The sequence below is a fragment of the Megalops cyprinoides genome, chromosome 10 (assembly GCF_013368585.1).
Source record: "Megalops cyprinoides isolate fMegCyp1 chromosome 10, fMegCyp1.pri, whole genome shotgun sequence".
NCBI classification, from domain to species: Eukaryota; Metazoa; Chordata; class Actinopteri; order Elopiformes; family Megalopidae; genus Megalops; species Megalops cyprinoides.
In genome coordinates this window covers 28568065-28595937 of record NC_050592.1, presented here as the reverse complement: position 1 = coordinate 28595937, position 27873 = coordinate 28568065, and the positions used below count along the sequence as shown (strand labels likewise).

General features: G+C 43.0%; 1 protein-coding gene across 1 annotated transcript in view; it reads left to right on the top strand.

Moving 5' to 3' along the window:
* Positions 1 to 1420: 1420 nt before the first annotated feature.
* Positions 1421 to 27873, top strand: part of rspo2 (R-spondin 2) — a 53675-nt gene continuing 27222 nt past the window's right edge. Inside the window, exons 1-3 of the mRNA XM_036539600.1 lie at positions 1421 to 1830; positions 2172 to 2525; positions 25525 to 25713. Coding sequence (XP_036395493.1) covers positions 2432 to 2525; positions 25525 to 25713 — 283 coding nt within the window. The 5' untranslated portion in view covers positions 1421 to 1830; positions 2172 to 2431. The remainder of the gene's footprint in view (positions 1831 to 2171; positions 2526 to 25524; positions 25714 to 27873) is intronic.

Sequence of the window (27873 nt, the reverse complement as noted above, 5' to 3'; positions counted from 1 at the left end):
TAGTGGCCGAAAAGGGTAAAGCCTTTAAAGCCCATATTAAACTGAACTTGCTATTCACCTCAAGTTTGCGAGGTTTCCAACAGACATTCCTTCATAAACCACGACGCACTTGGGAAGTTAACATGTTTCCTCTTGTCGTTGTTTCGTATTACAGGTTTTTGTGATTGTAGTCTATTGAAAATATTTTGGAAACTGAACATTTTATGAGAATTCGTTTTATTGCTATAGGCTATGTGCAATTTGCCATGCAGTTAACTGTCCCTGAAGCCATGCTTTGTCAAGCTGAGTGCACTAATTACTGTCACGTTTGTTAATAGGACAACCTGCATATCGAAGTAAGAGTGGTTCTTTTCCAATCCCATTCAGCGGTGGATCGACCATCCAGCTCTGAATTACTACATGGATATTGTTTCCCTTGCACGTTGTAACATTTTGATTTGAAAATTGCATCCTGACGATTAGTGCATATTCATATCACCCTTTGTATTGGTGAGTAAATACGTTTAAAACAAATTCAGGCTTTTTATTGATACACTTCTTGGTGGCGACTGAAGATGCCAGTATGTAGCCTAAGTGCAGGTGTGCTCCCTCGAGCAATGGGATAGTTTCTGATAAACTTTTCCTCCCCAAAAGTCATTGTTAGGAATGCACGGCATGCAACACGTATACCTACCTCTTTATGATCAATTTTAATGCATATGTGCATTTATTTTTGATTTTTTGTTACGTTTTTTTATAACGGCAAGGATGAATTCACAGTTGGTCACAAATATGTGCTTCATAAGGACCAGTGTGGTACAGTGATGCAAAGAGACAACCACCTGGGCAAAGGGACACGCAACAGTAGTCCTTCAGGCGCGAGTGCAGCAAATTTAATCTATTTGAGGCTAATATTTTGTACAGTCATTTAAAGAGGCACTCAATGTTTTCATGGTACCCAGTAGAATAGTATTAAACGTGTTACAGGAGGGCTTTCCAGCATATTTAGCATGGGATTTCCAAGCACTTCAGTATAGGTCCAGTTTCAGTAGCCAAATTATAAATCGTTTAACGGTCATAAAACAAAGTTTCTGCTGTTATCAGTTAGAGTCAGAAGATGCTCTCACTACGTATTACTTTAATTTAAAATGCTCCATTTTGTTGGTCTGATATGGACGTGGGAGTTAAAGCGTCAAACTAAAAAAGTATCCAACAATAGCGTCATTCTCACCTAGCAAACTGAATAGGTTTTTCTCTTCCATAGGGAGTGAGATGGAGAAGTCAGTCAAGCGCTAGGACCCTGAGGGGCGCTGTCTCATGTGTAGCCTGCTACAGATGCAGGGAACCAAACAGCATGTGTCATCCTCAAAATGTTAAAAAGGAAAAAAAAAACCCGACTCTGGCCAAGGGGGCTTCTAACTCGGCTAGAAAGCCCCACAGATCTTGAAGTCTCCACGTGACAGGAGCAGCTATATAGAAAAACCATCCAAGCATCAGGACCAGTATTGGTACTTAACCTCAACCGATAGCAGATGCAGACATATTAGAATGAATTGATAGTCCTATATCGGCTGCTAATACAGTGAGGACAAGTCTCGACCGTGCACTGTCATCATTAAATTAATAAAAAAAAAAAACAGGACAAGTTTTTTTCAACCAAGAAGGACACAGGTATAAGCGGAATCGTCTGAAAGGAGCTATTAAGGAGGAAAAGCGCTTGTAATCCGAAAGGATCTCTGCTGCCTATAAAATAACTTTTCGCACACGAGGGATGCTGTATGCACCAAGCCCGCTATGGCTTTCTGAAGGAACTTAAGTTTAATGTGGGGGATTTTTCTATCATCCATGCAGGTATTTTCTGAATATTGTATACACTGAAGTAGCCTACGCACACAGCATCTTACCCTGTGCTCTGGCTGGCTTTGGCTTGTCTATAACATGCAACAGCCACGTTTCCATGTGTATTGCAGCCGAAAAGATCTTGCATTTTGTGCCAAGTTATCTCACCTAATACTGAGCGTTAGCCCACGTCTACTACATTGTAAATTAATTATCGTGCCGCTAATTGTATCTTCGCATTTGAATACAATTCCTAGCCGTCTGAGCTATTTAAACGCACTATATTTGACTAGATTTTGATCGCATTACTTAAATACTTGTTATTCTAATAACTCCGTCTCTCTTTTTTACAGCACAAAAAGGGATACTTTCGCCTGAGCATAACCGTTCACTTCACAAAATGATATTATTTGGAGGTGTGAAACTATGTTGTCGCTGCTCGTCTAATGCGTGACACGTTGGAATCCAGACTTTTATTTGAACTCTTGATTTGTTATTGGAGAAAGCTCCACATTCAAAACACACTGAAGGAATAGGAAGGCTCAGATTCAGAGAATACATACCAAGCCTCGGCACTTCTAATTCAAGTCGGAAGAACATACAAGCCGTCCAGATGCAGTTTCGACTTTTCTCCTTTGCTCTCATCGTCCTGAACTGCATGGAGTACAGTCATTGTCAGCCACAACGCTGGAGAAGGAACAAAAGAGGTCAGTAGGCTACATGATGAGCGTGGAATGCATCCTCTGCGACTATGTTAAAGTTTATGTAGGATTGAAACGGTTTCACTGTCATAGTACATTACACATTTAAAAACCTTTCTTTCAAAAACTTTTCTTGCTCGGTCCTTGTTAGACGACCCGCTTGTGTTCGTTCTTGATGGTCAAACGTACATTTAGCCGTCCAGCGGAGCTATGTCCTAAACTGAAGTTTGCTTTTGCAAAGTTGTCTGTTGCTGCTGTTGTAGGTGACGATGACCAATACTTAGCTAACTGTTCATTTTAGCACATTCAACCGGTGTGGGTATTACGTATTACGTAGGTTATCAATGAAAACTATTGTGCTTTCGAAAAGATCAGGTCCGTTGAAATTCATTTAATATTCAGGTTTTAGCTTTGCATGGTTACTTCGTTTCAAGGGCTAGAGTATTACTCATCGGTATAACTCAATTATGAATAGCACTTTATGCTCGGACTGCCGATGACATACCATTTTGGCAAGCTTCCTTAGGTTAAAGAGGGATAAATCGTTGAGCTGCTATTCCAGTAGCCTACGTACATTTATGCTGAATAATTTCTGGTAACATCGTTTCAGTAAAAGAACCGCTTAGGACGTTGTAGCTAGACTAATGCACTCAGATGATAATAGCTGAGGTGATAAGACGGAAGACACCATGGAGAGACCAGATGTCTATCTTATCGACCCTGCTGCTGTTCAGAGAGCCGCTGCCAGTGTCTCGCCCAGCATATTTGTACCATCTTCTGCATCGGTAGTTTAACGTTAGCATGTTAGCATCTCTTAAGAAATCCAAGCGTAGGACAGATATTGTCCGCTCAATGTACAGAAGAAAAGTTGTAGCGGCTACAAAACAACGGGCATGAATCTGGTTTTATCAAGGTGCATAACTGTGGCATTTTTGCTTACCACAATGTCACAGTAGGTGGCGATGCCAGAGTAATCATTTTTGGTTGGCATGCTTACTCACCGTCTCTGTCATTCTCGCCCAAATTGGCAAGCAACCAATCAATGAAAACATTACGTTTTGCATTGAATGTACACTCAAATTAACTGCAGACAGCCATTGATTGTTACGTAACTGTTAGATTTAGCACATGCATTTATTGCGCAAATTATTGAATGAAACGTAGTGTATTGTTACAACGTTTTTTTTGGCGAGTTAATTTTTTGAGTGTGTTCATTTAAAGCGAGCTGAGGACAAACCTCACAATGCCAATTTCGTCCACGCTGTCTGTGACTATTTGTAGACAACGTAGCCTATTGCCTTTGGTTTTCAATTAGAGACGGAATGTCATGTTGGTTGTATTTTTAAGCACTTGGTACAGATGGTTCGAAAAGTTCCCTCATTTTTAGAGATAGGATCATAATGCACAAAGTTGCCCTGACTATTTGTGCCAACAAAGGGTGTACTGTGTCTTTAATTAAATGTGGAACTGCTTAGTGCAGCGGCGAGACGGCATAGAGCTGCTAGCCCTGCGCTGTCTGTCTTGCAGCGCGGCTTAAGGAGCGGGTTGTGGGAGTGATTTAATGAATAGACGTTGAACCCACTGTCATATGAATTGGCCCTCCACAAGTCCCTAAGCTGGTTTTAATTGATCTTATATCCGCTGATTGATCTTTGAACAGTTGGCACTTGCATAACAATCGCCCCCGTAGAGGCACACGGATTTAACTCATCAGTATACTACAACTTTGAATGAATGACCAGACAGTCGGGGATAAGAACAGCCTGTTTGCAAACTTCTTCACGGCAAACCAATAAACCCTGCTCTCGCGAAATTGTGGTCTGGGAGCTGTTGAATCTGAAATGCATATCGTTGTGGTAATGACCTCAGCGTGGTAACAAAACGGTTACCTGTTGAGATGGATTACAATAATAATGTACTTTTGGAAATATGAATTAGAGTAGGTGCGGTCATTTTTTATAGCGTGTTCCCCGGTTTGTAAATTGCAACGCAATCACTGATTTGACCGTACATAAGGCGTAGAGGGGAACCTCCACTCCTGCTGCATGTTTTCCATCGCCCATCTGCAAATAATCAGCCGATCACTGCGGGGTATTGGCACTGAAAACTTTCTGCTATTCTGTTTTCGTATGAAGATTGTGTGATCTCAGATGCTCCATAATATAATTTTCTTAATGGGATCAAACTCTTGGCAGCGACGAAGTAGTTATAAGTCGAGGTAGAGGCAAACAACGCTATGCGTCTGCTGCAGTCTGACTTTTTTCTAATAGTGTGAATGAAAATAGGTTTTAACTGTCAGTGCGCGGAGAACTAAGGGCCATTTTATTCAGGCTAACTCTCACGTTTGACCTGCTAAACACTATTGGGCCAGGCTGTAAGCATATTATCTTAAGCGCTCCCAACTTTTTTTAGTTTAATGGTTTAGTTTGTACGCTTTAAGCGCTCCAAGTCATATATGGGCTCCACACAGAATTCGTGAATTGGATCCCATGATTCTGGAGCAGCGCTATGGCCAAAAGCGACATTTAACATACTGTGGCTGCGATCCAAAATCAGATTTTCTTCCGTCCTGTATTTATCATGGCCGTTGAGAGAGCCCTGAAAGAAGGGCCACTGTTCAATTGACTCTGAAATAGTTCAATATTTTTAATGCCCCTTGGCCACTCTGAAATCTCCATATTAGCTTTTTTGGCAAGCTACTGTGCAAGGAAATAAAACAACACTGAAAAGCTGAATGCTTGTTTCATGGAATTGTCTGAATTGGGGAAGTACAGTGGCATTTTTAGACTCCTCTGAAAAAGTGATGTCCAGTAGATGTAGATGCTTTTGGTGTGTTTGACATGTTGAATTGTAAAGGACATCTGAAGAAGAGGTGTAAACTCCATGTAGGAATAACCTTGAATGACACTCGCAGGGGGATCAAAAGTGTAATTGGATGCACCCAAAATTCCAAATGTGGGGCCAAAACCATCCGCACAACTGCAGTTGCTTGCCTTATAAATCAGAATAATTAAAAAAAAAAAAAAAAAAACATTAAATTTACACCTCTTTACCCACACCCTACCCACTAGTTTAGAGGAAATCAAGCCAACAGACCCAACAGTAATATAATTGCCAAACTCAAGGGTATTACTTTTCATTTTTATTCTTTGGCTAATGATGCCACCTGCTGACAACATGAAAACAGAGGGCTCAAGTCAGAGAGATGCCTGGAGGGAAAACGATGCTCCAAGGAAAATACAAATCTGCAAATCCCGACATGGGGAAAATGACAGAGCAGTGCAGGACACTCTTAGCCCCTCATCAGGGACCCTCAGGTGTCGGCTTATCTGTCTATTTGCATTACCCTCTTACTGAAGGTGGTTAAATGTAAGACCCTAAGCTGTTCAGATCTTACGCTTCTCATTATCATGGCATGATGTGTTGTGTACTTCCAGAATGAAGTTGTATGCTCATTGTTTGTTAAAGTGAAGATGTCAGCCCCCAGTTGGTTAGGTGGTGTAGTTGAGTTCGTCTGACATGGTTTGAAATTCAGTGAAGAGCCGGTGGCGTTGCCTTATTCAGTGCTATTTCCAAATGGTATCTTTTCATCTTCCCTCTGTTTATTCTGCATGGCACCACTGGGAATGAGGTGCCAAAATTCTACCTTGGTATTTGTGTGCGAAGGAATATTCTCATCTGCGGATATTAAGCAAGGGACACTTTGCAAAATACACCCCCCCCCCCAAAAAAAAAAGGGAAACGACAACAGAATGTGCAGGAAGTTGGAGGAAAGGTCTGTGCAACTGGGAGCACTGAACAGCTCCGCTTTATTAAAGATTAAGCACTGAGTCACTGTCATTCCTGAAAACGGAGGGTGGAATCCGGTAAATCCTGGATCTAGTCCCGGCATGGGGCCCTGGGACAGATGTAGGCCAGCCTCCGAGCCCCGCACCGCCTCTGCAGCCGTCAGGGTGACAGCTCCGGGCTGTGGACGCAAACTCCCGCGATCAGGAGAAGAAGCAGAAGCACAAGACAGGAGACAGACAGAACGCAGCTTTTCATAACCAAGACGTGAATCTGCAGGGTCGTGATTAGCGTTGGCTCAGTTTAGCCAGATCTGCGGAGAAATCCGCATGAAACACGCACTCGCATCCGTGACATGGCTCCTCTCCTCTCCAGTGTTTGCTTGCATGTCTATCAGCTGGAAGCTCACAGCCTTTTGAGTCACGCCCTCTGGGGTAAGGTGACTTTAATGATACGTGCGTGCTTCGGGAGCTGTGAGTCTGGTCTGTGTCTTACAGCTGGCACGATGAATTGAAATGCACTGATTAGACCACAGTCTGTACTTCGTGCTCCTGGTTTGCCCCCGCTGGTCAGATTTGCTCCTCCCAAGGACTGCATAGCTTCCTGTTGGTATTTTGATGGACACCGAGTATGTCGCTTTGAGCTTAGGATCAAGTTACCCCTTTTATGAGTCCTGGGTAGATGGATTCCCCAAGCACTGATCCAGGAGCAGTTAAACCAACCCCCAAGCAAATCCCACACCCATTTGTTTAAAGAGCCACAACTGATCCCAGCCTGTGTGCTATTTACTCAGTTTTATGGAGAGCTATGTCTTGCCCCCTGCCCAGAACGCTGATTGACCCTCAGTCTCCTCTTTTGAGGGGGCCACTGTGAATAAGACACTAGCCAGGGCCTTGAGTGCTGAAATGATCCCTGGAGAGCCATCTTATGCAGACTCACGCACAGACACAGCACTTGGAACACAGCTCCATATTCGCCAAGAGCGTATACCAGGTCCCAGGTTAGTGGGTGTAAGTGTTACTATTGGACCTGTGTAGTCAGGCGCAATATAATTCGTTGATTAAGTGTCTGACAGGGAAATGGAATGCTCCCAGAGTTTTTTTGTTTTGCCATTCCTCATTTGGAAAAAGTGAGAAGTGCTGCAAATGGTATGTCTTTTAACAGTTTTTTTTTTTGCCTTGTTTTTTTCCCCCACTATACCACCCAATCCTCAGGCGATACACTGTGTGTCACACTGTGGCAGCGCCGCACTTCACACTTGATGCAGTTTGTCATTGTCAGAAGTGACTGCTTTTCCACATCACCTCTGACTGCGTGTCTTCTCTCAGACCCGCCAAAGTGGCTCGAGTCGTGCATCAGGCCACCCCTGCTCACTTCTCGATAGGGTGGTGGCTCTCAGAACTCACGGGCGTGGAATCAGAGGATCACGGCATAGAATAACATTAGTTCTGTGCTTCTTAAACGGCACTCCGGAGGGGTTTAAGGATGAGAGGAAGGGGAAAAAAATATTTGAGGAGATCAGCTGGATGTGGCTGAATACAAGCAACGTCACCTGAGAGGGATTAAAACCCACCAAGGCCTGACCCGACACGAAGCTCGGAGCTATGGGATTGTATTCCTTTCTTCCAGGGCAGCAGCTGGCTCCCTCTGCTCTGTGTGTATATGTGTGTGTGTGTGTGTGCGTGTGTGTGTGCGTGTGCGTGCGTGTGTGCGTGCATGTGTGCGTGTATGTGCATGTGTGTGTGCAGCAAGTCTCTACACAGTTGGACAACGGAGAGGTGCACCAGTTCCCTCAGCCTCTGAGCTTTCCATAAAAAGAGAAACCCCCATTTTGTCCTTGCTTTATTTATTGCATTCATCTGGGTTGTTTCATTCCAAAAATCTGACCTTTTCTTAACGTGGTCACTGACACATTATTGAGCCTTCGACCTTTTGAATGTCTTGAGCTGAAGCGGCACTCAGTGTCCAATTAATGTAAAACAGTGCTGTTTTAGAACACAAACAAGTATCTATCAGTAACCAAAAGTGGCAAAGTTCCCCTCTGTGACCTATTGACCAAAGCATCTTATTCCCATTAAGAGCGAACACATTGGCCTGAATCTGGACACTTGAAGTGAGCCTTTGGAAAAAGAGTCTTCAATACGTCAACACCTCGAGAAATTTTGAGGCACTTATCCCAGCTAAGAGCAGTGTAGGGAACGTACTTTCAGTTGGATTAGTTAAGGGCCACATGATCAACTGTGGCTTATCTCCTCTTGTTTTCCCTTTTAACAAAAGACCCATATTTTTTTCTCAGTAAGCTCAACCAGTGTTCAAATGCATTTGAAAGACCCATAAACAAGTATAGCAACACATCATTTTTGAGAAAAATACAATGAAGGAGATCTTGTTATTTATTAGGGAATGTATACTTTGATGCCCTTGTATGAGGAAAAAAAAAACAAACATTTCAGTTCGTGATAGCCACCAAAAACGAAGCTAAGCTCTTCTTAAGTCCACTGCTAACATTCGTGTTGTGTGCTAAAGAAAGCACACCAGGAGCAGGATTCAATCTGACCAGTCGGGAACTTTGTCCTAAGCTTCCAGTGACAAATGTAAGCATGTAGTATTTTTGTTTTCCATTTACATTCATGTTACATTCACACACATACAAAGGTTTCATCCATGTTAGTGACCACAAAACTTGTGAAGAAAATTGTGAAAAAAATGAATTGTTTCTCAGTGTAAAGTCAAAGCCGTAAGATTGAGCACCCCTCCCCTAAGAGTTTGGATTCACGCCGTAGATTTGACAACTTAAACCTTCTTTGTTTAATTTGTGAGATGAGAGAAAGATTGATTTCCTACAGTTGAAAAAGCCGATTTTCTAACACTGTTGAGTCCATTTCCATTAATCACGTGGATACAGAGAATTTTTCATTGTTTGTAGATTTTTTTTGTTTGAAGAATACATGAGGGATACTCACTTCCACCCTAAATCACTGTCATCAGTGTATCACATGTGCTGCTAATACTAAATGCCTAACAGATGTTTGCTTTCAGGCACCATTTTACCGCACTGTAAACGTTCATTTTCGGAAATGTGAAATAAAGTGTACTGGTTATATATGTTAATGTAGTAGGTATATTTCCCTGTGTTGATTGGAAACTCCAGAGATGAGGGAGAAAAAGGTTCAGTTTACCATCGTAGTGAGAGAATAATTCTGTGACCTTTACCAAGGGTTTTTTGTTTTGTTTATTATTAGTTGTTTTGTTTAATATGTCTTTAAAGCAATTATAACTTAATATAAAAAGCTACTAACATGTCAGACCAGTGTCTTCAATTTTGTCTGAATCTGTAAGTTTATTGAGCAGTAAAATTCCAAAATGGATTTTATTTCAAGTAATGGAGCAAATTAGTTTACAGGTGGAGGTACAGCCAAGAAACAAAGAAGTGGTATTCATAGCAAAAGCAACATTTATAGCCTTCATCCTCCATTGCCATCCTAGCAGCTACAAAATAGCTGAGGGTCAAAGGTCAAACACACGGTGGATTACAGAAGAGCAGTACAAAACAAAAGGAGATATGAAATAGAATGTGTGAAAAGACTGGTGCACAGACAAATAGAACACAAATTACATTAAGGATAGTAACTGATATGACATACAATATGACAAAAAATTTGTGCACATATGTGTCCGTTTAAGTTTAAAATCAATGAAATGGAATTCAATTCAATAAATAAGATGCTAAAAGTAAATGTATTTAAAGCTGAACAGGCTTTTACATATTTTATCCATCTTTCAGTTTCTCAGAATTAAACTAATTGAATCGGACAGAAAGAAACATTGAGGCATCCCCCAAGAATGAATACGTGGAATTCTTAGCCCACTTCCTTCCTCCTTTAGGTAACAGAGCGACACCATTGCATCCCCCTTCGTTTGCGCGTGCAGTCAGACCGAAGCCCTGGTTTCATTTGTACGGTTCAAAGGCACAGCAGCCGATCCAGACCCAAGTGCTTTTGGTTTTCATCTCTGAACGTTGTTTGTGTGGGCACGCGAAAGGGGCACCGAGTGGGGGGTGTACATTGGCTTTGTGCGGCCAAATTAGGAGCACATGTTGGTGTAACGTACAACAATTCTTAAAAATAAGCTCCGAACAGCGTAGGTCAAGTGCTGGAACACCTGGCCATACAGTCCGTGCATCTATTGAATGTTTGGAAGCAAGTTACAGACAGCGAGGTTTGCGGATCCCCCCAGTAACTCCTCCTACCAGTAGCCCCCTGGTGGTCAAAAGCTGTGACGCTCCAGAGTTGGCAGCCAAGCAGAGCAGGGAAAAGGCCTTCAATGTGAGATGGAACCAATGCCGCGCGGATGGAGAGGAGTACGGGAGGTGAAAGAAGCAGGTCGAGGGTGCAGATTCAATAGTTTGCTGGGTATGTAGGCTTACATTTGTCTCAGTGTTAGGGGTGCTCATAGCTGCCTCTACATTACTGACAGAGTGCAGTGACTGGCATTATCCTTGGCACGCTTCGGTTAAATTCAGCTGTGGCAAACCGCTTGGAAATTCGAGACACGCCAAACAGTTGTCTAATCTTCTTGACAGTTAATGAGTGGCTGACTACCCCGAACGCCTTTATTGGCGCTCTCCAGGCGAGGAAGGGCAACTGGAGCACCGCCTCTGGCTTGGTTCTCGATCGGTGCCACTCGGCGCACGTGTTCACCTGTCACAACGCATGCCCATATTTTGCTGATCTCCGGGTCTCAGTGGCATTGGACTTAGAAGGCCTGCTGAGGAGGACCAGGGAAGGAGCTCATCACCCACAGCAACGGATATTTACATCCGGGCCCCCACAAATGGCAACAACAGCTCCTAGCCCTGATCTACAGATCCTCCCCCCCTTCACCCCCCCCCACCCCACGTGCTGCAGATGGACAGGGTTTTTCTTCTGCTTTTATGGGACCTCTAATTACGCTTACACACCACATCAAAATCAGCCCCAGCATGCAGTGCCTCTGGAATGGAGAGGAAGTGTGCTGGTCAGATGTAATAAACTGTCTCACAGCACAACTCGCCTCTAATTTGGGAGTCCGAGGGACACAGATGCAAATACCCCTGCTGTCCCCTCTCCTACCCTATCTCCTAGCTGGACCAGAAGCCAAGCCACCGAACGGCTTTTTTTAACTGAGATCTATCTGATCGATGCGGCACTTTGGAGGCACCGGGACAAGCGGGCGGCTTGCGCTGCATCAAACAGAGGCCTCTCTCGCCGCGGAGCTCAGAAGCCGAGCGTGTTTTTAATCAGGGGGACGGATGGGAGTAATTACAGAGCCCTAATGCTTAGCTCATTGTCTTTCACAAGTTTGTGAAAGAGCGTGCTTCAGATGAGCAGAGGTTCTTGGTGGTCAGGCCCGAGGAACCGGGGAGGAATGGGTCCGAACAGAAGGCTAATGAGAGAAGTCAGATCAGTAACTGCAGCAAAGCTGATAGCCCAAATTACTGCATTCATGGTTAAGCAGCAACACACTCAGAAAGGGGAGAGAAGTCAACAGCATCTGACAGTGTGCGACAGGGACACATAACTGCTGGTAATTGATTTTATTGGCTAATTAAGAGCTTAGGTGTAATGGAAGTCAGACAGCTTCTGGCCCTCCAGAACCCTAGTGTAACAGAGCTGCATAGATGATATTTTATATTGGAAAAAATACAATATGCATGAAGCCAGCCTCAATGGTCTGAATACAAAGCATTCAATTAGGTCCAGTATTCGCACACAGTAGCTCAGGTGTTTCTGGGTGTTTTCAGACTAACCCTTTTGTGACTCCATTTTTCTGCAATGTACAAATGCATGATGAGATGTGTTCCAGTACAGCATTTGCCTTTCAGTTGGATGTGTGGTTGTGGTCTTTGTTGTTGCTCTGTATTGCTGTCATCTTAAAGTGATTTCGGCTTCGTGTTCTTTTGTCTATATGCAAATATCTGTCATCAAAAAATATGAAAATTACTGAAGCAGACCATGTGAGGCTGAAAATTTTGGTTTGAGCTTTGTAATCTGTAAAACATCACTCTGTAAATTTACAAGCAGAGCTATAATTTAGAATGCATGTGGTCTTAGACACTTTCCCTTGAATTGTTGGATTATTGAATATGTGCAGTGAAACAGACCTCATTCGCGGTGAGTGTGGGTATTCTGAAATCCATTATATTCATTTTGTTAACTCCATTAAAAGTACCAGACTTTGAATTAAGTCTATAAAAGGGGGTAAACTTTAGAAAAAAAGAATGAATCCATAAAATTTTTCAAATTCTTTTTTTGTGTCTGCCGTTATACATTTGTATTACATTTTGGCTGGCTTCAACCTGATATTGTCATGTTTTCAGAAAAGCTAGATCTTTCCACTGCAGTCTTTTCCCTACATAAACAAGTCATTAGCAAGACAGGTAATAAATGCAGGGAAGCATCAGGTAGGTGTGATTTACATGTTTACACATACTAATGGTCTTACGCTGTTGGTGTTGTGATAGATGATATGTGGCTGGTTAATGTCAGTAACACCTATTCTCATGCCACCATTGAGTTTGACTATAAAGTTTATGGTTGTAAAAAAATAGTGCACTACCAGAGAAAGGGTAGGACACTGATGTGTTTCTTGGAGGAGCATGACCATGTTTATCTGTGGTATTTTAACCAAGTATACCTTTGATTTACTAGCTCGCAGGTAGGTTTGTTAAGGAAAAAACCCAAGAAGTGTGTTATTACCATGCTTTTTTATCACAAGGGGCCCGGGGCACTGTAATATAACCAGCCAATCCACAAAACCACGCTTGTTTCCCATTTGTAAGCAAAGTACTATAACGTGTTTTCACCTGCCAAATCAGAATTGATCTTGTAATCTGACATCATTGTAATGATATGCGTATGCATTTCAAGCCACCCACATCTTTAGTTAATGGGCATGTTCCATGCAAAGTGTTTTGTTTCTTCTGATGCTTTCTAAAGGAAATCATGACTCATAGCACCCTGACACCTTTCTGAAACAGAGCTAATTTATCTGATCCTCTGCCTTCATTAGTGTATCTAATGCCTTTCTTTTTCTGCATTGTGCAACAAAGCAAGCTATTAAACTTTGTAATAAGCTGTGTCTCAGGAGGATGTCTCCTTACTGAAGATGTCAGAAACCTGCTATGAATGTGAATGGGTCTGAGCGAGGAAGAATTCTACTGATAATGGTCATGAATCCACTCACCAGTTCAGAAAAACACGACACTGACCAGCTTCAGATGCATCCTCTTAATGTTTCGACTCTACTGGTCACATCTGTAGAGCTCTTTTTCAGTTTATTTTCGCTTGATTGAATCCGTCCTCTTTGCCTTGGGGCATAAGGATGTTCCACAACCACGGGGTTGAAAGGAGGAATAATGATCATGTGGGACCTGAACCCAATCAGGCCTGGCGTTGCCGCCTCCTCCTTGAGAGTGGTTGGCTGAGCTTTCACATCATTGCATGCTCTCCTAGGACGCAGAAGTGCAAGGCTACTTCCCGTCTTCCCAGTACAGTGCTCACCCCCTTCATGGGGAGACACATTTGCGTGACACCATGGATCGGTGACGACCCTGAGTAAATTTTTTGGTGTGTGTGTCACCGGTTTCCACCAGTTAGGTGGCACCTGCTAGCTCCTGCTGCCAGCTGTCCACTACAAGGGCTCATCTACACCATGCCCCGTGTGGACATTTCTATTTACTATCAGTGCCTCACCTGCCACTTCTAGCCTGTGGATACCATGTGTCATGTCACATTGATAGATATTTTAGATGTGCCTATAATGGTATGCCTGTAATGGAGGTAAGGAGGCATTTTGTTAATACTATGCAAACTATGTTTTTAAATCCAACAGTCACAGACTTGTATGATTGGCTGATAATTGCAAAGCATATTGCAAAGCTATATTTAAATGTGTTCAAACAGTAGCAAGACATGCAGCCTACATTCAGAGGAGCACAATGTTGCATTGACATTTAAAGAATAAGGACATTGGCCCGCCGAGGAAGTGTTCTTGTGTGAAATGCTTTTCTGAACTAGTTTATGAAGATAGTTTTAGGGATTGATAAATTCTCCATTGGTGTATTATTTTTAGTGTGGCAAAATGTAGCTCGTCGGTTCTCCGCTTTTGAATGGAGACTACAGTACTGTACAAGGTATGAGTGACATTTATTCATACTCTTTTAAGAAACTGTAGCATCTTGTGTGGTAATGAATGTAAAGGTCTCTCATGTGTGGCGACTAAGTGTGATTGACAGCTGACTTGAGTGAACTGCGATTTACAGAATACATGACAAATCTGTAACCTGCAAGACAGGTTTTAAAGGACAAGGCTGACTGCATTTCACTGTAAGCTGCCTAGAGTGAGACTCACATTCTGCCTGATATTAACCTGACAAAGATGTTTTCTTTCTTCATTTGCTACATGTGCTGCTTTAGTCAGGTTGTTAATATATTCCAACAGCATTCATATTTTAAATAGTGCCTTGTGATTCCCTGAAACAAGATACCCACTTTTTCAGGCTTTCAAAATATTTAGCTTGTGGGATATTTAGCGTGAGACATTTACCCTGGCTGGTAATTTGAATTTGGATATGAGGTAGGAAGAAATGAATGTGCTAATATCTTTAACACAAAGTCTAAATGGCCAGCCTCTTGCGTTACACAAACAGCACAGGCAATTTCACACCGAAATGTCACACGTCCTGAATGGATGGACAGAAAAACAAAAGGTGCTCTGCAAGGCCTGGGAGCGAGGATGAACGCCACGTGTCTCCGCAGGGCCCGGAACGCGTCTACACAAAGCCGCAGCGCCGGGCACCGGGCTTTGATGTTGGGTTTGTCTTTTGGCCGTGTGTGAAAATGAAACCCTGTCTCGCCTCGGTCCCCCCGCGGTGCGCTCCACTTTTGACCCTCGCGATCACTTCAGATCTCCCACACAGGCCATGGGGGGCGCGTGGGTGTATCTTGTTAAAGGGTTAATGAGGTATAACTCTGCAGCATGGTTCACATGCACTGCGACAGTAGGGGGGCCAGCAGCGCGGGGAGGGAATGGTTTGAGGAATGGGGTTGGTTCACTTCTGCACTGGAGGTGTGTGCGTGTGTGTGTGTGTGTGTGTGTGTGTGTGTGCGTGTGTGTGTGTGTGTGTGTGTGTATGGGGGTGGGGGTTGGTGTAGGGGGTTTGAGATCAGACACCCTAGCATTCTTTGTTTTTTATACGTCCTGGCAAAGAAAAGCATTCTATTCATATCGGCCGGTATTTTTCCGAAGATGGGCCTTGGTTGGAAGCGGAGTGAGAATGGCGGGGGGGAGCGGCGGGGCCAGTGGGGTGTGGGGCCCGCCAGAGAGGTGTGCGTGGTGTGGAGAAATCAAAAGCATCTTGTCCAGTGTTTGCAATACCTTCAAATGCTCCCCAGACCTCGCCGGGGAAACCTATCGGGTGTCCGCTGGAAACACATGCAACCTGGACATTTGGAGCCGTCGGTTTTTCACAAAAGCATGTGTGACCGAATTGCTTACAGGACTCGCAGCAAATCGAACTACAGGTGCGAAAATTAGGTGTGAGGTTTATGTGTGATAAATTACCAACAGGTGTGCTAATTTGAGCCACCCTCCTTCCTTTTTTTCATAAAAAAAGTGGAAAACATGTTTCCTTTTTTCAGGCCAAAGTGATCCAGTGGAGTGCTCAAGTGTTGAAGCAAATAAAACATGAAATGCCTGAACACACAAATGGAGAAGAAAAAAACGTAACACGTTTAAGTTGACGTTAAGACGTTTGCGCTGATGAAAACCTTGGCAAGTCACTGAAGGCATGCGTTGCCTCCAACCTGCACTAAAACTGGAACCCTTTGGAAAGGTCCTGGGGATGACCCTAGTATTTGTAGAGGCTTACTGTTTCTAAATGCATGTTCTTGGCCAAATGTAGACAAGGTTTTTAGGTTCTCATCCTCATTACATAATTAAACTAATAATTGGTGTAATGCATGATCCAGTGATAGAATTAAGGGATCAAAAAGATTATACTTTTAATTATTAAATAATGTGTTCAAGGAAACAGTGTTCGGTTTCTTTTTCTACCTAAGCCTTGTGCTTGCAAAAAAACCACAATAACAGCATTCTGGCACTTAAAGAGCTTCAGAGAGCAGATTCTATGGATGGTTCTTCATATCAGAAACTAACAGGTGCTTTGTAACATAGGTCAAGGTCTGATTCAGTCAAGTATATCTGGCTGTAGGGTGGAGACTGACCCTACAGCTGCTCCATAGCCAGTATACCCTACTGGCTATGGAGCAGCAGCTGCTGGCTTGGGGACCGAGCCTGTGGCACTTTTCCTTGTGCCCCAGGTCACAATGTGTCCCCAATATCTGAGGCATCAGTGTTGCATTTATCATTCACATGTGACTGGTGAACACTCTAATGGATTCGTTGTCCCTTCTCAGGGTCCTTCAATTTGATTAAGCACAGGAGAGAGAGAGTTTTGCGTATTTTTAATAAAGGAGAAGTTTCGCCTCATAAGTGTGAGGTACTCCAGATGTGAAACAATCTTGCGCCAGGTATAAGCCAAAATCCATGATAAAATGCTGAAAAATCCTGGAATCGTCCAACGAGTTTGGGTCACCTTCCCAGTAAAATAAGGTGAAGCCCTCGATGCTTAGAGGAATTACGCTGAAAGATGAAGAGTATTTCCAGACTGTCCTTGAAAACACACTGTGAAAGGTCTGATAAAGCCCCTGCCAGGACAGATAAAGCGACACTGATGTTTTGCTGGTAAGGCAGTGATTACAGCCAGAATTGCTGGGAAGTTTCCAGTAAGCGCCGAAGCTTTTTTGCTAACTGCGGAGCAATTCCACAGCATCAACACAGCTTGACAGTAAGGTAATATCTGTGTGTGTACCGCGCCATGCGCCATAAGGAAATGAAACCTTTTTCTGAAATGGGCAGGGGGAGCCAAAAAAACTTCGAAAAACGGCATTGCGGCTAAATGGTATTTTTATGAAGTGCATGTTTATGAAAAGTGCGTCAGTTTAAAAAAAAAAAATGGGGGGAGTTCAGTAACGGAGTGATCTGGTGCAGCCGGGGTCATAAATCCAAAATGCAAGGAATACGTGGAAAGGAGCAGCAAGATTTATGGCTTCCAGTGAATGAAGGCGGCTGGTATGCAGCCTCGGCCCCATTCTGCAGGGCAGTAATGCTGGCGGTGAAGGTCTGCATGCGAGGCAGGAAAAGGATTCTAAGGAAATGACACGTTTGCTAATACCTGGAGAGCCAAAGCACGGAACGAAAACACCTGCGGCGGCTGTGACCGCGCACACGTTGCCGTTGTCACTCGGATGTTTGATCAGTCAGTTTCCTGGAAGAAGGGGGAATGGAGTCTGCAAACCCCATTCTACCACTTCAGAGACATCTACCACGCTCCTGCTCCATGCCAGTGGGCAAGGTGCGGACGAGGAAAGTAACCTGGTTTCTCTCTGATTTACTTTCACCTGGAGGCGAGGCAACCCGCAGACCTGTGCTGCTCACAGCTTTTCCCCTTAGTAAAGCACTAAACCCAACAAGGTGTTTGCTTTTAGCATTTTGTGCATTTGCCTGCCTTGTAATTGATATAAATAGATGTCTCAACGCCTGCCGTGCACAATCTGTTTTTGTTCTAGGAACACTTTGACTTGGGGAGTAAGCTTGAGAAGAAATGTTTGCTCAGACACATGCTGCAAAATCATTAAAAGCAGTAGGATTATCTTAAATTATAAACATGTGTATACAGTACGATCTGTTAAAGTAAACTGAAAAAAATATATCCTAATCCTGACTATTTCCAGCTGCATAACAGAAGCAAGTCCAAAATATTTTCTGCTAAATTAGAGCAGAAATGTGCCTTCAGCGCTTACACACAAGTTTTTTTCCCTCCTTCTTATTTTTGAAAGAAGTGTGATTTTCAAAACCGTGACCAATAAAGTCATATGCACCAAATGTGGGTGGTTTGATGTAGTTGTCTTATACCAACTTTCACAGTGTAGAACAATGCATACCCATCGTGAGGCTGGTTAACATTGGGCCAGCCTGGATTTTACAATGCGGACTTGTTGCCCCAGTCACTAACAGCTGTTGTATGAGTGGGTGAGATGCACTTGGTTTGCAGAGCATAAACCAGAATATTTTTGTCACAAAAAAAGTTTGGTTTTGCAGCAGATGGTCAGCCATTGTGCGATGCAGACCGAGTTGGGTGTATTTTGTGGCAAAAGGTGACACGGACCTCAGAGCCTTGCACATTTTAAAGTGTGTGAAAGTGGTCGCTGCTAACAAATCTTGATTGGACAGAATCAAGGAAAGCCGAAAACATTATTGGGGGGTGAAAAAAGAGACAATAATCGCTTCAATGTTAAGAAGTAAAGTATACATATAAGGTTCTGTTGGCAAATGCAATTTTCACCACATAAGAAGAGAAAACCTCATAACCAGCCTGTGGCTTTGTAGCTTACAAGGGCTGAGGTTTTCCTCTTACTAGTGCAGTGTACGGTATGTATATGTTTTATATTCTAAAAGCACTACCATGTCTTTTGCATCTATGAGTGTTCCCATTCTGCCCAGGACTTGAAGTTAAATGGTTCGAAATCATGTTTCCAGATATAGGCAAAAATAATGGCTGGGCACACACAGAGGACTTCATCACAATAACATGACTGCAGCCATGTCGGGAGGTGTGCAGAGAGAAGAGAACCCCACCTCGTCTTTTGAAAGAGCGCATTAGACTCTCCATTTTGCCACCTCTGTAGATCTGCATCTGTTACACTGGCCTGAACTACTTCATTATCAGTCCACAGGTAATAGAGGTTTCCCATGAAGCCTTACACTGTGATTAAGGGGGCTTCGAATGGATTTTGGCATATTCTCATTACATAGCAGGATGTCCAATGAAAGCAGGCTTACAAAGCGCAGACAGAAAATAACCCTTGGCAAGGTAGATTCCCCTGCAATTCACCCACGAACTTAACGGCAACACATCTGTCTGCCACACGCTGAAGCAAATTGAATAAACACGACATTAGCTGTGACAACTAGGCCAGATTTCTTTTCCATTACAGTGGATGACTCTTGGCAAGATTTCGGATGGGAACGATCAAAACTCTCTCATAAAAGATACGCAATTTTACTTTTATTGTATAAAAGTAGCAGAAGCTTTTAATGAGCGGCTGTGACGTCATCTTTGTGTGAGAGTGCCACTGGTCCCAGCAGTGCTGGGTGATGCCCGTCACCGTGTTTTCAGCCGTTAAATTCACCTGTGGCTGTGACACGTTTGGACCTCCAATCAAAATGGATTGCGCTTCAGTGTGGTTCAAGACAAACTCCGGCCCCTCCCATTCCTGAACCGACGGAAGGGATTACTTGTAGCCCATAAGTAGCTTCCTACTATCTGCTTTGGATGAACAAGAGGAAATATCTGTTAAAATGCCCTGCGCTCACCTGAACAGGCAAATGATGGTTCACAGACTATAAGCAGGGTGACCAAAGAGATTGTGGTGTAGTAGCTGCATGTATTTCAGCTAGCAATACTTTCTCTGTGTGCGCATGCAGATACTGTGCTATCTGTGTTTGTGTCCTGTGGTCATTTTGAGTGGCTTTGAATATGCTTGGTCTGACTTTATGGCCAGAGAGCAAACTATGTCTGTTGCGGTTATGTGAATGCGGTCTGTCCTGCATTGTCTCATGTCTCTGTGGCAGACACTAGAACAACAGCAAAAAAGGTCTACAGTGATGCAATGACAGGCAACTGAGGTCACCAGGAAACTGCTAAACAGTAACAATAGCAATCTTAATTTAAAGGTACAGCTAAAAAATATCTGACTACAGAGGCATTACCTAGATGGGAGTTAAAACAATGAAACAAAAAAAAACCAAAAAAAAACATGTATATATGTTTCCACCGGGTACATACCAGAAGTGCTGAAGTGCAAAGTTGTCCTTTGCCTGCTTGCAGTGTGTCTGTGTTTGTGTGTGTGTTTTTTTTGTGTGGTCCTGAAGGTTTAAGAGAATGAAACAGCCGGTGTCAGTCCCACGAGGCAGATGACACTTCTGAATGATTTGCAGTAGTTGACTAGTCTGCTGTACACTAAAAATGAGGGTCATTAGATTTCTGTAAGAAATGGTGACTGTGGAGATTTTTTGTCACAAATGACTTATTTTGTGGCCAAACTGTGAATAATGTCGGTTTTTCATTTTAGGGGAAAGGATTTTAAGGGTCTGTTGACTGTTTCAAGGGCTTGTTGTATACTGCTCACTGAGGCAGTAGCGTAGACTTTTAGTGGAGGAAGTAGGCAACTCTTGATGAAAAAGATTATATTGAAACGGAAACTGGATGCAACATCATGAAGATAACATAATATCCTACCATTATTCATGCATAATTATAATAAATAATTGCCTGTTTTGTATGAAACTACATGTGGTCTCATATCAGTTTTTTTAATCAAACAAAGTAAATCAAGAATCAAAGGCAACATAAGTACTTTGTTCAAAGAAAAAGCCCAGTCAAACATGTCCAGATATTGTTCTATATTCGGTCAAATAGCAGATTGTTTTGGAGAAACCATTTTCCTCCCAGTAAAATGCCTGCTGCCATAGCTCACACACATAGCAACACTTGACATACTTCGCTAACATTTCAGGGTACATACCATGCTGGAAAAACAAATACTCATCGCTGCCAAATTAGGTTTATCCGCTGTAATTTAGAGAGAACGCAAAAAAATTCCTACAGACCAGAGCGCTTTGATCATTTCTCCTCTAGTGTGACATAAAAACATTGCTATAGATGTTGTTTTACTTATTGGACTCTGATGGTTTTACAGTTTCTCCTAGATTCACCGTAGCATATAGTGAATTCAGTGCAACGTGTAAGGGAATGAACAGTGACCGCCTGCTTGATGTCCACAACAGTGGAATGTGTAAAATATGTGTCTAAAGGCAAATTGGGAGGGGTGAGGGAGTTTAACTGCTATAGCGCTTTGTCTGAAACTTTGAGTAATGAATTTAAGAAAGCAATTCTTTCTTAGTTTTTTGTAATCCACACACATCTCACATAAAGTAGTCACTGAAAATAGCAAAAAAGATTTGTGTGCAAAACTATTGAGTGATAAGAAAATCCTTGCTGAAATTTCATATTTGAATTTAGAGACAGTTGGTTATAATGGATTATAGTCCATTCAAAGTGTTCAGTACTGATTGTGATAACCATGGTGACCACATGTCTCAGTAATATAGCACCAATCTAATACAGTAGTGTAGCGGTAGCATGCAGTGTGATTTATGGCCTTTTGTGTTTGGTAATAAGTTGCTGAATTTATATTTGGCTTAGGAAATACTTTCTTGGGTTACAGGGCCACGCAATCCTGCCTGAATTTGTTGGGCAGTCAGAGTGTGCTTAACTATGGAGTGCTGTCAATAGACCCACAGAGATTTACACTGTCTGAGTTGGTTCAGGTGTCTGTTGGACTAGAGATTGACTGAAGACTTAGGAAGCCAGCGTGACTTTTTGCCATATCTGTGGGTTTTGTAGGGAATGCCTTCCCCAGACATGACCCTGACATAAAATCTTATAATAGCTGTTTAAAAAAAAGCTTTACCAGTCTGCTGCATATTCTCCCCTTTTATCCACATATAATTGTAGGATGTGGGATCAGTGTGATCCAAACAGTGACTATCATTGTGTTTTGTTAAGTTGCAGCCCATTGTTTTGGGGCACAATCAAAATCTGTTGCACAATTAAATCAAACAATCAACCCAAACAGACTTTATGAACTTCAGCAATAACGTGGATGAGGGAGGGGGAGGGGGCATGATCCACAAGTGCTGTGCAGTGGCCACCAACAGTGGCCACAGAGAAATTAGATTTGAATTTGTTAAATTGCGGCCCTCTCCATAACCTCATAGTTGGGATTTATGTCCCGGGTAGCAGAGCCTGTCAGGACAACGGGAATGTTTAGCGGTGGCCAAATCTGCTCATTAGGTTGTTGGTGTAAGCTCGCTGAGAGAGGCGTGACACTCCTGCACTAAAACTTTGTGGACAAGATTTAGCAGGTGCAGGTTTATCCGATCCTGCCGCTGTGATAACCCGGCGAGCTGAGACCGCCCAACGCAATATGTGCGTAAGTACAGATAATATGGGTGATCGCATTGACTGGTCACATGAATCATGTCTCCGGCCCCAAGAACGTCATTAAGGTGGGTGACGCACTTGCTGGCACTCAGATCAGGCACATCTGCCTGGATTCAGGGGGAAAGAGCATTCAGGTTATGACAGTTAAAAGGTGCTATGCTCAACAATGTTCTTTTTTCCACTGTATGGATGACTGTGTTCCTGGATTTTGCTTCCATATCTAATCCCAGGGCGTGTTCTGAGACGTCCCTTCTGGTGGCGTTAAATGGACACTGATTGGCACGGTCACCCTCTGGAATTAGGTGGTGTTAGTGTAGTAACCTGTCACTGTCAACACATGCTCGGTAGAGATCCAGTGTCAGGTTTCTCTGTTGGTTTTGTCTCACTGTTTCGGAAAAAAAAACAAAAAACAAATAGAGCATACATTCTCTACTCGTATCTGGCCTGGTGTCCTTCTACCCAATGTGATGACTTTACGGGAGGACAGAGTGGCACTATTTTCCATTTACCATCAATGTCAGTTTACTGTAAACATGCCCTAGGTAACTGAACTGAAATCGACTGTCATAAAGAAAAAACACCTAGTTCAGTTCCTCCCTAGATAAAGCATAAACATGGAAATATATTCCTTCCTAGATTATTGTTAAAATTCCCTTAATAACGGTGTGTCACTCTGGAGTTTAGCTTCTAATGCTGGTGTTTGCTTTATCAGCATTCACAGAGGATGATACAGAATTGTGAAATAAGAGAAAAGGTGTTCAGACTTAGTCTTGTTTGATGTCTACAGGCAACAGGAAAATCCCTGGAACCTAAGACTGTGCATAGTCTGCCAAAAATAAAGAATACAGGGGAATGTGCTCATAGAATGCATATTGCTGGAATTGTTTAGCAGCATAACAACTAGTGTGGATGTCTAATGTCATTAGTGCATTGGCACAGTGAGAATTCTTTGAGAGATACCTAGAAGATCCTGGATGGTGTCTTGGTATGTATTGTGTACATTATGAACAAAAAGGATGTGACAGTTCGCATTAAAAGAGGCTATTTCGAAATGGGTACAGTTTGAATCTCTTACTTATTTATCATTTTCTTGTTCATTTAGCAGATGAGTCGGCCCGCAAACCAATTAGAGTCTGGTGTCAGAGTGGAACGCTCTAACACACATGCAAATGGTGGCAAAATATGTTACTCAGACAAGCGGGAAATGGCAGGAATGGCAGTTCTCAGCTTGAGTGACAGCCCCTGCGAAAGATAAATTGCTTGGGAACACGCTGAGAGCCAATCTGAAGTTGATCAATGAGGTGTCGTGAGCACGGAGGCTCTGGAGACAAGCGGAGCAGCGCCATTATCGCTTAATCTCATTCTCATTTTGGCATTCTGAGCCAGAGCCCGATCCCACAGACCTGTTTTTCTTTAACTACTGTACTGTGTGAGTGTCGGTCAAAGCACCAGTCCACCTCGAGGAGCACATGTGCGGTCTGTGCTCTTAAAGGGGCAGTTCCCACCTATCATACAATCGAAGTTATATAAGTGCACCATTTGAGGGCCGTTAACCCGCTGCAGAAGAGCTCAGATAAACAAGCCCCGTTTTACACAGTGAGGCTGGAAAACATAGAACTGGAATAAAGAGCCAACCTGGAAATTTCCGTATCATTTGAAATGTCAAATCGGCTTAGTGCCTAGCTTTTCCCGTTTTCACACTGTGTTCCAAGTTTCATGGTTTATGCTTTTCATGAGAAAAGGTACACTGCATGGCTCAGGAAACATGATGATGAGGGGTGCCAACGCTGAGTGCAAAAGGTCCCGTCTAAATCATTTTGATTGAATCTAAACGGTGTTCATTGTCACGTTATTATAGGTCTTTGTTGCAGTTGTGTAATTCATAGTCCATTGGAATCTTTGTTTGGAACTTGTTTCCGCTGGTGGTCCTTGTTTTCGTGGTAAAGAAATGCGATCCAGCCAGCCATGGTGAATGAACAAGCTTCGCTTGCTTCTTAAGGTCTCGTTGAGCTGCTTTGTGGGGCATTGTGGTAGGTCGTCCTCTCTGTGCTGTTACTTTATCTGCACTCCTGATATTTAAAACTTGGCTCGGATCAATAGCAGCGTTTCTTGTTTGCAGTGATTATATGCCCAAGGACATCTCCGATAAACGGGAAGCTGTGGTGTATACATTCAGAAATATTCATCTGGAATATTCTAGTTATTGCTGCTTTTTTTCCTTTGTCTGCCATCAGCAACACAATCCTGCTTTAAGACAGTGTGGATTTAGGTTTTCCGCAACTGTCCTAAAACAATGTCCTGGAGCTAGGTGCTTAATTAACTACCACTCATAAAATTTGTATTCGGTATTTGCAAATGAAAATGCATGACTCACTGAAGTTTGCATTAATGGCCTTTGTGAATCCATGACTCTTTTAAGAAGTTGTAACACATCTGGTCTTAATTTTGGTTTCACTATTCTAAATAGTTTACTGAGACTGTTTGGCTGGAATTATATGTTGGATTAAATTTACCTCTGTTAACATTATTACTATAAAATGTAAATATGATTGTGAGCACATAGAAGACTTGCATTATGTATCTGAACTACAGGCCAGAATAACAGATTTGAATTTCAAAATAACAGAATGGCGACATTTAGCTGGGGATGAATGCCTTTAACAGAACTGTTTGAAAAAGATTGACATTTCTAATTGCTCACACAGTCCATGATTTCCACTGTCAGAATTTTGATCTGACAAAGACCAGGCCTTGGCTGAAACATAGTTTGCTCACTTGTCACCTTTTGGGAGTTAGACTTAAGCATGTAGGTATTTTAACTTTTGTTGCCATTTTCCACTGTGACCCTACACCTGAAGAACGCTGGAGGTGCATATGTTTTCATATTATCTACTGTCAGAATATTATAATAAAACAAGTATCACTAACACCCTTGATCAAAACCTAAGTGTCAAAGGTTCAAAGAATTGCTGTGGTGTTGCAGCCTTTCAGCATGGTGGTTCAAGTGTAGCGTTCGTATGTGCTAACACGTACCTTTGCTCTTTTTTGCAGCTAGTTATGGAGCTTACCCCATTTGCAAAGGCTGCTCGATTTGCTCCAAGGATAACGGCTGCCTCACCTGCCAGCCCAAGCTCTTCCTGTTCCTGCGGAGGGAGGGGATGAGGCAGTACGGGGAGTGCTTCCTCGCCTGTCCATCAGGATACTATGGCCTGCGTGCCCCAGAGCTCAACATCTGCTCAAGTAAGTCCCGTCCCCCCCCGTCAGCTTCATTCCAGTCCGTCCCAACAAGGGAGCACAGGGAAGGACCTCAGGCACCCGGATGTGGTCTCAGTTAGGTGTGCTTCCGGTTTAAAATGCTCAGGACCTTGATTCTCATCGGTCAATCCAAAATCAAGGGCCTGCAACAGCAAGTGCTTTGTTCAGAAGGCAGGCGGCTCACTGCAGAGTGCCTTAGCACTTGCGCGTCTGCATTTTATATAGATTAAATGGCACAAAAATCCCGTAATGGATTCAAGACACTCTTCAAACTCTGGTATGATCTCATTTGAAGGAAGATGTCCTACTTTAAGTTCTGTGGAAAAAAACTTGAATGGCATATTAGCATTCATTCACTTAGATTTTACATTTGGTTTTGTATTAGATTTGTCATCCATGACTGACATTCTAGACATGCTGTACTGTCTGAGCTTGGTTAGTGCAATAAGTAAGAAAGGCTCTCGTACATAGTAATGGGACAGGAGTGTTTTGGCTCTGTAACTTTAAATAGAAAACACCTTAAGTTACACCCTTCAGATGTCTGATCAGATTCAGATTCTCTTCAGATTGTCTGTATGGAAAACAAAAGAAAAATGAACTACATGGCTTTTTGCAAAGAATAATACCAAAATCCAATTAGTAAAAACATCACACCCCCCACCACCTCCCTTCACCATCTCATAACCTTACTTTAACATTGAATGGGGCTTGAAACAATCTGCTTTATAGGTTTATAGAAGGCCTGAGGTGTTGGCTGAGTGTTTCATGTGAAAACAAAAGTAAGTGAACCCATTTCCTACACCGAGCCAAGATCCTGACAGACACTGTTGAAATGAGGCCCCAGAAGACCGCCTGAGACCTTAAGACCAATAACCCAGACATGCTGCAGACACCAGGGGAGGAAGGCCAGCTAGCCAATCGCAGTGAAACCTCCATCCAAGCTCGCCCATCGGGTTTGTCAGAGTCCGAAATTGCACATGAAAGTCTAAAACACTGAAGTAGACTGGTGGAATCAATTGAAATTGTCCCCCCCCCGCCCCCCACCCCTTCCGTCCTCCCACATCCCAGTATCCCACAATAAACAACCATAGAAAGGCCTGAAGGCACTACTCCCTGTCTTTGTACAGTAAGTCAATGAAAATTGGAAGAAAAGCGCATCTTGTTGATTATAATTTCTGCCATTCGGCCCAACCCTCCACCCCCGGCTTATCCCCCCCCCCCCCAATTGTGCATTTTGATTCTAAACCATACAGAAATGTGGGCAAGTTAGTCAAAGTTCCCTTCCAAGAGAAGGGTTCTCGGAACAAAACCTTACACTGTCACGTAGCATCAGATCTCAGAGCGTCATCCACTTTGATGTGATTGCAATTTGGTCATGACTTCATAATCCAGCTTCGCTTTTGACCCTCTTCCTTGTGTTGCGCCATTTATGTGATTTTCTTTTTTTTTCTGCAAAATAGTTCACGTTTATCCGACATAATGGGATGTTCCGTCAGGTCCAATGCGAAAGCTAATTGTCGGGTTACTGGAAACATTTCTCCTGATTTTGAGATACTGAGCACGGATCACAGTTAAAACAAACTCTCTGCTGCTGACTGAGTGGTGATCCTCACCCATCTCCCAAAAGGGACCTAAATGTGGGATTACAACTCCCATTTCAGTTTATATTAAAAGCAGTCTCTGAAATCACTTTAGGGCCAGTTGTTTATCATTATGCCACAGTACGTCTTTGAGATCTTATCTTATTAAAGAATGTCTTGTGGATGGCTTGTGGATTTAGTGGAAGACCAGAGCTGTGGGTGACAGGTTCACATAGTCTCGACTTCAGCTGTTTGGATCTTGTTGGGGCACATAATGGTTCCTCTATGTTCAACCTATTCATAATATCAGTTCAGGCCAACCATCCACAGCACTAAATTGTAGGCACTGGAAAGAAGAGAATCTCCGTTAAGCATTGGCTTAACTGGGGAAGAAAAATCTATGTAATGATGGATACTGGTCGGACAAAACTTTAATATGAACTAAATGGCGGGCAGCGGTTGGACCAGACAATACCTCCATTGGGCTAGTGGTGGGCTCTGCTGGGATGGAGAAAATCCTCCTTTGGACTGAATGGTAGAGAGGGGGATGCAGTGCTAGCATGGT